This window comes from Cydia fagiglandana, chromosome 10 (assembly GCF_963556715.1).
Source record: "Cydia fagiglandana chromosome 10, ilCydFagi1.1, whole genome shotgun sequence".
NCBI classification, from domain to species: domain Eukaryota; kingdom Metazoa; phylum Arthropoda; class Insecta; order Lepidoptera; family Tortricidae; genus Cydia; species Cydia fagiglandana.
In genome coordinates this window covers 1333828-1349288 of record NC_085941.1, presented here as the reverse complement: position 1 = coordinate 1349288, position 15461 = coordinate 1333828, and the positions used below count along the sequence as shown (strand labels likewise).

Here is a 15461-nt window from a genome sequence, read left to right as displayed (position 1 = left end):
CCGTTTCAAGGAAATGTCAACCTTCATTTAGAAACAAACAAACAAGAGTTTTTCCCTTAAATATATGATGATGATGAATAGTTACCTGCAAACAATAGTGGACTTCAACTGTAAAATAGTCCGCGTACGGTATGCCCGCGTTCTCTGTCGTGCAGTCTATGGAGTAGAGATGTCCCGGACATGAGCACTTGTTCATAACCTGGGAAATAAACCATGTAATTAGTATAACAAGCCTAAATTGAAGGGGGCAGCACAAAAATACCCTTTAAAAACATAAAATAACAATTTCAAGTTGTTAATTTCGATTTAGTGCACACGGTGGCAGATACTCCACAGCATAAAATATAATTAAACTTATTAATCTCTTATTATAGCTATAAATGTCGCTGTGAGTGTCTACCGAAGGGGTGGTATGAAAGTGAAATTGGAAGGTCTGGCGTTAGGTAGTCATAACTCAATTGGTAAGGACATTATCTAATAATCACGTTATATATCTTGTCAAATGTGTCTAATTGGATAGAAATATAGAAGTTAGTAGGTACTATAGTTAGTTTTTAGGGTTCCGTACCCAAAGGGTAAAACGGGACCCTATTACTAAGACTTCGCTGTCCGTCCGTCCGTCCGTCCGTCTGTCACCAGGCTGTATCTCACGAACCGTGATAGCTAGACAGTTGAAATTTTCACAGATGATGTATTTCTGTTGCCGCTATAACAACAAATACTAAAAACAGAATACAATAAAGATTTAAATGGGGCTCCCATACAACAAACGTGATTTTTGACCAAAGTTAAGCAACGTCGGAAGTGGTCAGTACTTGGATGGGTGACCGTTTTATTTTGCTTTTTTTGTCTTCTTTTTGCATTACGTTACGGAACCCTTCGTGCGCGAGTCCGACTCGCACTTGCCCGGTTTTTTTAGCATTAGAAAGAACTTGCAAGAAGGTAAGCGATCATGACAGGTCTTTTAATTGAAAAACGCTTTTTAACAATCGAAAAATATTACTTATGAAAGTAGAAGAATATAAATGATCGTATTAGATTCATATCTGTTACATATTTGCCTTAATTTAATTTTAAAATGTGTTTTTCAATTAAAACACTCATCAAGATTGTTTACCTTATTTCTAATGCTAAAAAAAACGAACTATAAATAGGTACTTACTTGTGTCTCCGTAACGTGCACCTCCTTAGGTCCTATAGGTCCTGACGTGAGCCCTAATGTGTAGCTAACTTGCCGGCATTTCAGACCCGCGGCTGGTTGCCAAGGCGCCTGAGAACATAAGAATAGAACATTAATACTGTGTAGAGACAGGGAACTAGGGGATTGCCGCCTGAGAGTGATATAAACGACCGAAACGAGGCCGTTTGGTAATGTAACACAATAATTCCTATTCCTAATGTCACTAGAGTGATTTTCTCAAAAAATTGAAGCAAAATGTGACCCAGTTTCCGATGCCTGATTAAGCTGACATTGAACCATATTAGTACTAAAAGAAGGTCGATTTTTGTTTAATTTTTCTTTTTAGTAAATAGTGATTTTTGCTTGTCACCTGACGATCTTTGATAAAACAATGCAACCTCAATAGAATTGTCTCAATAAATACTACAACTTAATTATTAGAAAAAAGTAGGAGTAAGCGATAAAATATTGTATCAAAAATGTAAGTTTTTACTTATTTTCAATCTTATAGATACATAGATAGAATACTCTTTATTGGCACACCTCAGCAAAAAGATACAAAAGAAACCTTATATTTGATAGATCTTATATGGGTTGGGCTGAACATAATCAGTAGTGCCTCTCGCAGTTAAACTTGGAGGTGGTGAAGATCATTGTGAACATCTGGTCGGTGGGGAACGGGAACTCTTGGCGTAGTAACACTTTGCCGGAGTGGAGGTAACATTTCCTCATTTTGCGGTAACATTGTGGGTGTCATGTTGTTAAGTTACAGCGTTTACAAGATAGATGGCTCACCTGCACATAGTCCGTCGTGCCCCTGGCGGCTAACAGTTCCAGGTTAAACTTGGAGGTGGTGAAGATCATTGTGAACATCTGGTCGGTGGGAAACGGGAACTCTTGGCGTAGTAACACTTTGCCGGAGTGGAGGTAACATTTCCTCATTTTGCGGTAACATTGTGGGTGTCATGTTGTTAAGTTACAGCGTTTACAAGATAGATGGCTCACCTGCACATAGTCCGTCGTGCCCCTGGCGGCTAACAGTTCCAGGTTAAACTTGGAGGTGGTGAAGATCATTGTGAACATCTGGTCGGTGGGAAACGGGAACTCTTGGCGTAGTAACACTTTGCTGGAGTGGGAGTTACATTTCCTCATTTCGCGGTAACATTGTGGGTGTCATGTTGTTAAGTTACAGCGTTTACAAGATAGATGGCTCACCTGCACATAGTCCGTCGTGCCCCTGGCGGCTAACAGTTCCAGGTTAAACTTGGAGTTGGTGAAGATCATTGTGAACATCTGGTCGATGGGGAACGGGAACTCTTGACGTAGTAACACTTTGCCGGAGTGGAGGTAACATTTCCTCATTTTGCGGTAACATTGTGGGTGTCATGTTGTTAAGTTACAGCGTTTACAAGATAGATGGCTCACCTGCACATAGTCCGTCGTGCCCCTGGCGGCTAACAGTTCCAGGTTAAACTTGGAGTTGGTGAAGATCATTGTGAACATCTGGGCGATGGGAAACGGGAACTCTTGACGTAGTAACACTTTGCCGGAGTGGAGGTAACATTTCCTCATTTTGCGGTAACATTGTGGGTGTCATGTTGTTAAGTTACAGCGTTTACAAAATAGATGGCTCACCTGCACATAGTCCGTCGTGCCCCTGGCGGCTAACAGTTCCAGGTTAAACTTGGAGTTGGTGAAGATCATTGTGAACATCTGGTCGATGGGGAACGGGAACTCTTGGCGTAGTAACACTTTGCCGGAGTGGGTGTTGGTGCATTTCTCTGCGCCGCCGCCACTGAAACAACGAAGTCTGTTTAATAACTGCACCTTATATATGTCTCAGCCATTTGCTTATATTAGCCAGCAAATTGGATGACTACACGTCGTTCAGCCATCTGGTTAATCGATGCGGTCAATGACTTGTTTGTTCTTCAGCCATTTGATTGGATTCCGGCGTTTAATGTACGTACTTATATAGTTAAGTAACAATGCTGAAAGAAAACATTATTTCATTTATCCTAAAAAACTGCATTATTCTCTATGAAAGCCTATTTTAACAGGCCAAGCGTACTCATACCAAGAGTGAGTGAAATTACATTTTAAACAAATTTGAACCGTCTTGCCTAGTAAATACGGTTTATTTTACTGGTGGTACTGACTTGTGTGGTTTGTCAGGCTCGGAGTCGCTGGAATCAGACATGTCTGTTGGGAGCGGGTCGCCGTCCGCGCCGAGCCCGCTGCCGTTGTAATTTGAACCGTCTTGCCTAGTATATACGGTTGATTTTACTGGTGGTACTGACTTGTGTGGTTTGTCAGGCTCGGAGTCGCTGGAATCAGACATGTCTGTTGGGAGCGCGTCGCCGTCCGCGCCGAGCCCGCTGCCGTTGTAATTTGAACCGTCTTGCCTAGTAAATACGGTTTATTTTACTGTTGGTACTCACTTGTGTGGTTTGTCAGGCTCGGAGTCGCTGGAATCAGACATGTCTGTTGGGAGCGCGTCGCCGTCCGCGCCGAGCCCGCTGCCGTTGCCCACTGCGAACCAAATCAGTAGGTATGTAAGTAAATATTATGGAAAACAATAAAATTTGCTATTTTGACGGTGAAATATACTGGGTCAAGCAAATCTTGTCAGTAGCAAACGGCGGCAAATTTGAAAAATCGCGGGTTAGCAACACTGTGTTCGAATAATTCGAAAATTGCGTGTCATCTGTGTTTTATCTGTGGAATGTGGATCGCGAATGACAGCCATCATCATTGTTTACCTTCGGAATCGATTCTAATTCAAGAGATATTTCTGCTGATTTACCATTAAATACCAATATATTAAATAAGATTGTGCTTAATCAAAGCTAAGGTGCCTACAATGCCTACAGCGCCAACTGAGGAATCTAATAAAATATTAAAATCCAGTAGGACATCTACCTGCTGAAGCAATGATTTATTCATACATTCTTGTTTAACGGCATAGTCCACTTCTAATTTTATTTTGAGATCTTTAAATTAGTTAATCATTTTTATCAACATCACACACCGCTTTTAAAGTGTCCGTCCATACCTATTAATAACAATTTCAAACATTTTCAATAGAGAATCCCCAACTGACAATTTGAATTGACGTACGTAATAGGGCGCGCTCGGCGGAAAAAAAGTTTTGGTTCGATGTACATTGTACATTGCTGCTTTTCATAGCGCAATACTACTCTTTGAGTGTTGCCCTACTTTAGTTTGCTTTACATTGCTACTGAAAAGATTTGCTTGACGCACTATATTACGTTTATGTACAGTCAGCAGCAATAGTTGCTAAACGGGCGAAGGGTTCAAAATGATCTTGACGCGACTTTATTGTTAATACGAGCGCATCAAGTTAATTTCGAACACCTCGCTTGCTTAGCAAATTCTGCTGTCAATTTACATATTGTGGTAACTGCTCACTGACCTCATTGTCTATGTATCAAATTTTTAACTATATTCTGTTATAGAATTTAACATTTTGTCATCGTCTATATTATAATTAAGTATATTAACTCCATTTTGAATTTCTCGAGCCTATAAATTCCGGTCTTTTGATAGGCTTGTGTGGAGATATAGATCCAACACGTAGAGTCCCTTTGGAGAGCTTTAATGTCATGTAGAACGCCTGCTGGAACCCGTTCACAAGTGCAACAATAAACACGCATGAACCGGTTGCAGCAGGCATTGGGACTATTGTAGTAAAAGTGAATAGTATACCGGTCTATGGACTGAAGTTTGGGTGGACAATGAGACTGGGCTATTGTATAATAATTATATTATATTATATTATTATAGTAAATGGTGGGTTCACCTGTGGGTGAAGAGTCTCGCACGCGTTGGTTCCGCTCGCGCGACTCGTCGCGGTCACCGCCCGCGTCCATCGACGACGTCTCCGCCAACTCCTAACAACACAACCATCATCATCATAACATAATATGTATAATGTATACTAGAGATGTACTGACTAGTCGCCGACTAGTCGGGAAAGCCGACTATCCGGCCTCAATTGTAGTCGGCGCCTAGTCGGCAAAAATGGCATTAGTCGGCACTTTATAAGTGACAGAAAAACAGGGCAAAAAGAAATAAACAGCAAATATTCTCATGAACATTTCACCTATTTTACCCAAATTCCTGTTTAGGGTGCTTACGAGGACTGATGTTCGAAATATTGAACGTGTGATCGCTTTCTTATGTCCGACTGTCCCGTCGTCGTATGAAATAAATGTAGCCTTAGGATTTTTTTATTTTATTTTTAGCATTACTATAATATGATAAATAGCGCGAACGATTGTTTTTTAGTGCATTTGAATCGAACCTACACCAAACTAATGATCTGGCCGACAAATCGTCCATCCGAGCGCCGATTAGTTGACTAGTCGGCCAAATCAATAGTCGGTACATCACTAATGTATACCTACTTTCCAATGTTCGTCATGTTTCCTCTCTTTGTAATAAGTTTTGGTCATAACTTCATTTTTGACACAAGTTTTTATCGCTGACTCTACTTTTCTTTCAACAAGCAATTGGTATTCATTGACACAATTCTAACAAAAACAATTCTAATCTAATTTCCTACTTTTCGCACTTGTATCGTATATGCATTAATTTCCGTCAATCTCAAAAAACAACTAAAAGTGAAGCGATTTTCTTTTAACATCTAGCCTAGAGGCGTATACGAGTAAAAAGGCATTTCATCCCATTGTTTTTATTTCATCACAATATAATATTCAATCTTTATTAAACAAATCAAACTGTATTAGTTTTAAAAAGTTTTGATTTGTGGGCGGTAAGAGATTATCTATCTACATTCACATCAAAATCATAAGTATAAAAACTCTTACTTACGGACTTCCTAGACTTCCCTATAAGCCCCAACTCACATTCTTGCAAATAATATCCTTCTTTAAAAAAAATATCGAATGAAAGAACGTATAATGGAATAAAAGGTTCCAAATTCAAAACTGCTTAAATGACTCGGACTCAGGAGAGTAAAATCACAACACTCTGAGACTTAGGGAGATATTCCACCTGTCCACTTTGTCCAATGCGTCTCACTCTCTCATTAAGCAAAATGTGAGAAGCAATATACATTGAACAAAGAAATTGGACAGTGGAATACCACACAGACACGTCATTCACACACAGCAAGCGGTAGCTATCTACCGGTTATCGCTATCACCTATCACCTGTTATCGATAACAGTCGATAACAATACGTCTTTGTTGGGTGATTAGAAAAAAATAGACGGGTTTACAGATTCGTTTACGAGTTTAAATTGATTTTGGACTTAAATTAGTTGACAATAAGGTTGGTTTTGCTTAAGATGTTAAAAGAGTTATAGTTTAACTTTGTTTGCAATCAGTGTGTAATCTTTACTTGGAACAGTATAGGCTTTCAAAAATCTGTGTAGATAATGTAGGCCCAAGTTTACATAATAAAAGTCTTCGATATAATTATTTTAGACAAAAAAATCTGTCGAATTTTACATTTAAAAATCATAAAAGCTACTAGTCTCTAACATTGACGGTGTTACCTCAGAGGCGGTGTCGGGGGGGTCGACAATCTCAGGCAGAGCCGCCGGGTCTGGCAGGTCCCGCGAATATCCCTTGTCATCAGAGTTGAACCCTAGCTCTTTGCCTTAACACTTGTGGACCTCGTGTCGGATCCGAATAATACAACGTGACGGTGTTACCTCAGAGGCGGTGTCGGGGGGGTCGACGATCTCAGGCAGAGCCGCCGGGTCTGGCAGGTCCCGCGAATATCCCTCGTCGTCAGAGTTGAAGCCTAGTTCTTCGCCGTAACACTTGTGGACCTCGTGTCGGATCCGAATAACACAACGTGACGGTGTTACCTCAGAGGCGGTGTCGGGCGGGTCGACGATCTCAGGCAGAGCCGCCGGGTCAGACAGGTCCCGCGAATAACCCTCGTCGTCAGAGTTGAACCCTAACTCTTCGCCGTAACACTTGTGGATCTCGTGTCGGATCCGAATAACACAACGTGACGGTGTTACCTCAGAGGCGGTGTCGGGCGGGTCGACGATCTCAGGCAAAGCCGCCGGGTCTGGCAGGTCCCGCGAATAGCCCTCGTCGTCAGAGTTGAACCCTAATTCTTCGCCGTAACACTTGTGGACCTGCAAAATAAGTCTAATTAGTTCGATGTTTGATCCAATTATTCAGACAAAACACAGTTAAAAGTGAAGTTGACAAATTATATTTCCGTCCGCTATACCAATTTAGGGTTTCGCGATAGACGGTTCATGTGGTATTAACTCCTTGTCTGCGGCCTGACAAATTTGATCATTGAAAAAGTGACCTTGACATTAAAACAATAGACTCACACGGACGGATCCGTGTTTAAGCATACTATTAAACAATGTTACAACATATCAATGGTGAGACAATAAGGACGCTATCGACTGCTTTGAAATATGTGTCGTTTCACTTTGTCAGAAATGAAATTGACAAGACTTTTTAATTATTAATAAATTTACAGAAGGTACACAATTTTATATTTTTCAACCCTGCCACGTGTTCTTGGAAATAACACCACTGCAAAGCGTTTTAAGTTTTTGTTTGGTTTAAAATACCATTACAAAGAAGAAGAATCTTTAACATTGGTAAATATATCACACACATTTATCAAAGGCAGTTGAAAAAACACAACAGATATTATTAAAAAAAGATATGTTGTACATACTTGCATTACAGCAAACGCAATGCAAAACTTCAAAACACTGCAATAGATCTCGCGGGCAACCGGAGTTGATAATTACTGCTCTGTTAACACTAATTTACAATGTAACTAGTAGATACTAGTACAGTTCGCCTTTTGTACTGTCGGTTAAAGTTCGGATATAAAAACACTGGCGACTTGTTTGATAAAAATTCGCTATCTGCAACGTAATGCGGGTTACCAGTGGTGGTATGCGAACAAAGTTACGTGAGTGACCTAATTTTAATACGGTACCTATGACCTATACCTATTTCAATATTTGGTTCATTGCGTTAGCTTAATTGTAACATTTAGGTTAGATTATTAGTATAAGTATGACCCTTATTTTGAGAATTATACTTACACTATATTGAATAAGAACAACCGTTTTAAGATCTTATGAGTGAATTGCAAAAAAAAATTACATAGTTAAGCACCTGTATAATTTAGTCTAAAGTTATTGATTCCATTGTGTTACCACAGTTAAGGCATTTCTATTTTAAGTTAGATGCATGACAGTGTGTTAGCGTATGCTATAGATACGAGTCTATAGACTTATATGAGTACAAATTAAGTACAATAAACATAATACAATTTACATAGTTAATTTTCGTAACACAAATGAATCAATTACGTTAAGACTAATCACAGCTTCTTAACTGCGCTTAATTACGTACAAATATTATGCAAGTCACTCTTATACAACTTAAATTCGTTTCAATATTTACGCTTCACGTCTTGTTTTTCCTTTGAAGTTGATCTGAACATTTGACAGTCGTTTTGCTTGTATTTTAGAACGCTTGGCACGTTAACAGACAGCTAATTATAACTCATTCATTAGTTACTTCCAACTATTCTTGTTTGTTTATATTTATTGTTTTTTAACCTTTAGGTATTTTATTACGGCTTTGCCTCGAATAAAAGGAAAGTTGCTTAAAATTATATCATAATTTTGTAGTTTTTGAGGAGAGCTTCCTCTTTTATATGAGGAAAACACGTATTTTTGGGTTTCCTTTTTTGCTATTTCTTATTGTAAGTATTACTTATTGCTGTTTCTAAAAGACTAGATTTCAGTCGTGAAATCAATTTAAAAAAATCAAATCGATAGCTTCAGTAGTTCTCGAGATATTATTTAGCGATGTGACAGACGGACAGAGTCGCACCATAAGGGTTCCTTTTGTACCTTTTTGATACGGAACCCTAAAAAATTACCAGGATCATGAACCGATACAAAAAAATACACCTTTTTTACTTAAAAGCTATCCTCATTAAAAATTATTGTTACACTATTGAATTTATCCCTTAGGGGTTGTGCACAAATCACGCGAGGTGTTTTCAGCTACTTTTTGATTCCATACAGTTTGACCACCACACACATTACAAAGGGTTAAATCTAGCCTCATTAGAAATCATAGCTACACTTCTGAATTTATTCCTTAATTTTTGATCTTAAAACACACATTTAAACATTTCTCCCTCACTCACTTTTTCCTCTCGTTTAATACCGAAAACTTTTTCTAGCAAACTAAAACAATATCACTACCGGATCTCTTTGTTTGACATAATTATTGAAAGTCATAATGTTCTGATTGTCAGATTATCATTAGTCATAATTCTGAAACCGTTAACTTGTCAGGATTTTCGTAAGGTTATCCTATAGATAGGCTTAGGTTAGGTTTGTTTTATGGCAATCCTGAAAAGTTATGAGTTACTGAGAAAAAAACAAATTATGACTAAAGAAAATGCGGACAAACAATACATTATGACTTACTTTATGGGAAACAATAGGGACCCTATGAATACCGAAACGAACTGAACGCAGGAATGGCGGCGCAAGCGACGCGCGTCTCTTCAATAATTCAGTACTTACCTGTTCAACTGTGGAATAATCCCCGAAGATGTACAGTTGCCATCAGATATATCGGAACGGCCATGGTGTTCACAATATCTGAACGCGCACTCTATCGCCTTGACAATAGAGGCGTGTTCAGATATTTGTGAGCGCCTTAGCCGCTCCGATATATCTAATGGCGACTGTACCTAATACCTACTCTAATATGGACCGATTTATTTACGTAGGTAATTTACAGTTACTTGTACACTACACTTTCCTTAACACTTCGCTTTCCACCAACGCGATATTGAGTCAAAAAGAAAAATAACAATTCAATTGTAAATGTAACATTTATGGTCGTTTGTGAGCAATATTTTTTTGGTGGTTAAAGGAGAAAGCCTTATAAACTTTTGGCAAAAATATCACTCATACGCTAAATGTCATTGTTGTATCAATAAAATAATAAGCCACTTCTCTTCTTCTTCTTTTTTTTTCTTTCTTTTTTAAGCTTCTTTTCTTCTTTTTGCTTTCTTTCTTCGTCGTACTTGAAAGCAGCATTGTTATTGACAGCATACGCCATAACACATAACTTTTATAAACATTGTAGAACCATTAAGGGTTCTTGCCGTTTAAAGAGTTAAAGAGAATTTGGGTGAAAAGATAAAATATTCGAAGTTTTAACTATAATCCCCATAATCCCATTACAACTCACCTCTCACTCAGAGATATTGAGTAGGTATACCGGGTGTGGCCTGTAATATGAGGAAAAAATTACACTGTAGGCTGTCCTCCTCATACTGACCAACATTTGTTCAGCGACTTTTAAAAATAACTTGTGGTTTGATTTTTAATACACTCTAAAGTTTATTCTAAGACGCAATGTATTGCGAATTTTGTTATGTTTAAGGCGTGACAAGCAACGTCGATCACAATGATATGGCGTGGCGATGACGGCCATTGAAGATAATATTTATTTAGTATGAAACATAGGGAGTCTAAATACTTCATAATTTTTAAAAGTTGTTGAACAAAAGTGTCACCCTTTGAGGAGTACAATCTATGTTTTAATTATTTGCTCGTGTTACAGGCCACACCCGGTATAAGTTTAAGGCATATGAAAAAATCAATCAATTTGTATTTTATTATTGAAATGAATCTATCACATGTCGTATTGCAATAAAAAATATTTCGCAAGAAACTCAACTTTCGAAGAAAAAATCCGAGTCCAAAAACCCTGGCCTCAAACGTAGACCATTTGCATGTGTAATGCCACTCACGTGGAAAATGAAAATGGAAAGTTAAAGAAATTTTAACTTTCTATACAGTAGTGTAAATTCCATATTTACATGGCCAATCCAATAGTCGCGAGCAGATGCGATACTGCTTTTAAAATATGGGTCGTAAAAGCAGTATATAAGGTTCAAACTCATTTAACTGTAGTAAGACACGCCTCAACATTTGACACTTTTCAATTGTACGTAATACGGCTAGAGTGAGAGGGAGTCAAATGAATTTGAACCTTTTATATAGAAGTTAGATTCCATTTTTCAATGGCAGGCCCAATAGTCGCAAGCGAGCGACGCGACAAGGTGCTGCCAATGAAATAAGGAACCTAACTGGTGTATTTAAAATTGAAATTCCATTGACATACGCACATGTGCTCTATAATGCACATTATGGGCGCTCCGCGTATAATATCCACCTTGTTTTCGATACTTTAATATTTAGATCGTATAGTATTTTATTGGAATGCGCATTTTAAACGATCCGAGTGGCGTGGAAGAGAAATTCATTGAGATTCATATTAAATGTTCAGTTGTCGACCGGGACAAACAGGAATGGTTAGTAAAAAGCAATACAGCGTAAGCTATGAAAGTATAAGTGTTATTTATGTAACTCACTGACGCCTAAATTTGTCCCACTTGTGTTAAATTTATATCAAAATGGAATCATTTTGCATTGAACCTTCCTTATCTTCTTATTTTTTGTTTTATGAGTTAGATTACGAATATCGAACGCTGAATTATAAAACTTACATAGTTTGTCAAACTATATAATATAATATAACTGTCTCATTTCAATCATAGACAGAGAGAAAAGTTAGTACTGAGACGAACAGAGTTGTAAAATAAAATGAGATAGAGTCAGACCGCTAACTTTGACATTTACAATGACAAATTGGGATAATGTCTTCGAGCAACACCGGCTTCCGACACGTCGGAAGGGAGGGGCCCAAGCGATATCTCACCGTACAAATCTTTCTGCCATTTTTCGCGGGGGAAGGTGCACACAGTCGCACTTCTCACACACTTACATACAAAATCCAATCAGAGGCCCTACTGCGAACCACGTTCGACGTGTTGCCTCTCTATGGCACTTGTAAATTCATACATAAGTGTGACAGGGAGGCAACACGTCAAACGTGGTTCGCGGTAGGCCCTCTGTAATGACGACACGAATACATAGAAAATGACACACGTCAAAGACAAATCTTGCAAACCTCGTTCTCTTTTTGTGTACGGACGAGTGACTAGTGTCACAACACGCACACTAACACATTTTCGTTGAAGTATGTCATTGTATTCTGAGAGATGAGAAGTCGGATTTGTCGCTTGACCGATCCGCAATTCGTACTGAGCGAGCAAAATCGATAAATCCAACAATTACTTGAGACTAAAATATAACTAGTGGCTCTGTGAGCTGTAGACCTCGCGAGCTGAGCTTAAAACTGAGTAAATGTATGGCTTCGTTGTTTAGAAGAATTTAGAGAATCTAATTTGACAATTAAAACCTTAACTATCGAACCTGCTTACACAATTCGGGAATTGGTTTAGAAATGCGACCAGTAGAGTAGAACAGATGGACATACGAAACAATTTTTGGCTAACAGGCCAATTCAAACGTACACTGATATCAGAATGACGTCTAACTGATGTCATTTAGTTATCGTGCATTTCGCTGGTTCTTGTCCGTACATGTAGGTATTGGCGCAAGCGAGACGCACGATGACTACTAAATAACATGATAAAAATATCATTCCGATGTCAGTGAGCGTGTACACTTGCCTTAGGGCCGGCTTACATATTGATTAGTGTTTAGAATGAGTTCATACATTTGCTACTAAACTTAAGTACAATCTCGGTCGATTGATGTACGAAATGACATTGATATGTTACAGATTTCAATTGTTTGGTTGAGTTAAATGTAATGCCCGTGTTACAACAACGCTATATGCTACATTTAATTACTTTTTAAACAAAAAAAAAACAAAAAAGAAAACAAAAAAAAATTTTTTTTTTGAAAATTAACTATGCCATTTAGTTCTTATAAACGTACTTAACTATACCCCGAAGTTAACGGAATTCAATAAAAACACGGTGTATAGTAAATTAAAGAAAAACAATACGAAATTTATGTGTAAAAAAATACAAAAAGTTATAATATCCCAGCATACAATTACTGGGGATCGAACCCAGACCCTCTGTGCAAACAGAAAAAGCGAACGTTTACAAACTGAGCCAAATAGTTCTTAGATGGGTTGACGAAATTTAGCTACTCCTTCTCAAATTAAAATTAGTTAAAATTAAATATCTAAATACCGCCTAAACCAGCGATAATTTTTTTCTGCATTTTTTGCTATTAACTCTGTAAACATGTTTCAAAAAGAAAATAGGCTTATGATATCGATACGACTATTTGTTTAGGCGCCAGGTATCACGACTCCGCCATTTTTAAAAAATTCCAAAAACCGGATTGACAAAAAAATTTTATTTAGTCATAAAATTCGGTCACAAAATTTCACGAGAATCGGTTAAGAATTGCGACCTGTAGAGGAGAACATCCGGACATACGAAAGCAAAATGCCCGAGTCAAAACGTAGACCTTCGCTTCGCTTCGGTCAATAATTGTATTTAAATGTAATTAAACGTATGATATGTAAAAAAAATATTACATGTGAAATGTAACACTTTCTTTTTGTAAATTTGATGTCCCCGACCTCTTTTTATAGCAAAAAACCGAGCAAACAGGCATTTTTGTGCAGCAGTGTTCACGCGCGCGTCTGGACTCGGTCTAGTGAAAAATCCAAGTGCAACTAGTTTTATTACCCGCGCTAGATTAGATTGACGCGCTAATCTTGTACCTCGGCAGAGGGGAAATAGTGCCCATGCCGCCTCCCTTCCGTGTTGCTCGAAGGATAATGTCGTCATTAGTATGAAATATCTACGATAATACGATGTTTATAAAATTTATAATGACATTCCCACACATTTTTTGTTTAAGTCGGTGCGCAGTTAGCTTAAACGGACTAAATTAGCCCATAAAATATAAGAGGATAAAAATAGTTATTTATACAACAAGAGATCAAAGTTTGATATTTCTTCGAGTGCTTATTTTGAGTCCCGTGCAAGCGAAAGATTCTATAATAGATTCACGAGCGTAGCGAGTGAATCTAATTTAGAATCTTGAGCGTAGTAAGGGATTCAAAAGCGCACGAGATGTAAATAACTTTGATCTCGTGTAGTACACAAAATTTTTCACCCTAAGCAGTGAGAACATACCTAGAGGGACAGAGATAATAGAACCCAAGTATATCAAACTTGTATTAGACCCCGCATGTTGAAATGACATTTGACTATAAAAGTCACTTGAATGACATTTTGTCTCACTCAGTGAGCAAAATGCGATTTTGCTCACTCATACTGTCTCAGTGAGCAAAATCGCATTTTGCTCACTGTTTTTAAGAAGCAAAGTACCCTTGTTCGAGCTGCAGAGGTGAAAAATAAATTTATTCAGGATGCTTACATTATTGCATATGTATATCTAATACTACACTTTTATTAATATTGTCATTCATATTTAAAACTTTCGCGTTTTGAACACATATTAACTCACATTCATAGACGGGTCTATCGCGAATCAGCCGCGACCAGTGAAACCTGTGTCGAAACGTCGGTAAATAAAGGTAATAAAATAAATTCGCGATAGACCCGTCTATAAATGTGAGTTAATGTTGTCATTAACTCACATTCATATATCATTCATATTATCAATTTTTTGTGATTTTGTAATTTTAAGTTAGTTATAAATTTGGGATTTATTATGTATTGTATCATTCATCATCATCATCATCATTTCAGCCTATATACGTCCCACTGCTGAGCACAGGCCTCCTCTCATGCGCGAGATTGTATCATTGTTCTGCATTTATTAATAATATTGTATCTAATTTAATTGAATTAATAATAGTACATGTTGAATGAATAATTATCAAATTCAAATAAATAATTGTACTTACCCAATGCCATATCTCCTGGCTACTGACAGGCTGTCCCATGAGCGCGTTCTGCCAGATCCTGAACAGCATCAGATACGACTTGTCCCGGCCGGAGAATGATGTGAGGAAATTCTTCTCAGTTTCTGTGCAGATGAGGATCGCGTTTGGTATCACCTGGGCAAATATACATATTTATGTTACCAAAGACAGCTATCAATAATTGAGTCGCTTAACTTCAAACTCGGGTAAATCCATCTGTCAAATTATGCGATTTTGGTATTAAGAAAAGGTAATAGGGTAAATATTTACTGAGAGGGTCGAATGGATTTACCCGAGTTTGAAGTTAAGCGACACAATTGTAACTCCTAATGCGACACAAAACAGCGGAAATCACGCCTACTTGGAGCTAAATAATTGTAGTAATGATTCTGGTTAGGAATAAAATGGAA

General features: G+C 37.9%; 2 protein-coding genes across 2 annotated transcripts in view; both read right to left on the bottom strand.

Annotated features, from left to right (window-relative positions):
- LOC134668133 (thymosin beta) overlaps positions 1-15461 on the bottom strand; it is a 113217-nt gene that overhangs the window by 68303 nt on the left and 29453 nt on the right. The gene's annotated exons all lie outside the window — the stretch shown is intronic.
- Positions 1-15461, bottom strand: part of LOC134668379 (protein Aster-B-like) — a 49261-nt gene that overhangs the window by 10997 nt on the left and 22803 nt on the right. Inside the window, exons 7-13 of the mRNA XM_063525859.1 lie at positions 15034-15186; positions 7044-7163; positions 5004-5094; positions 3622-3712; positions 2816-2975; positions 1163-1270; positions 86-199 (exon numbers count right to left, since the gene is read on the bottom strand). Of these exons, the coding sequence (XP_063381929.1) occupies positions 86-199; positions 1163-1270; positions 2816-2975; positions 3622-3712; positions 5004-5094; positions 7044-7163; positions 15034-15186 (837 nt within the window). The remainder of the gene's footprint in view (positions 1-85; positions 200-1162; positions 1271-2815; positions 2976-3621; positions 3713-5003; positions 5095-7043; positions 7164-15033; positions 15187-15461) is intronic.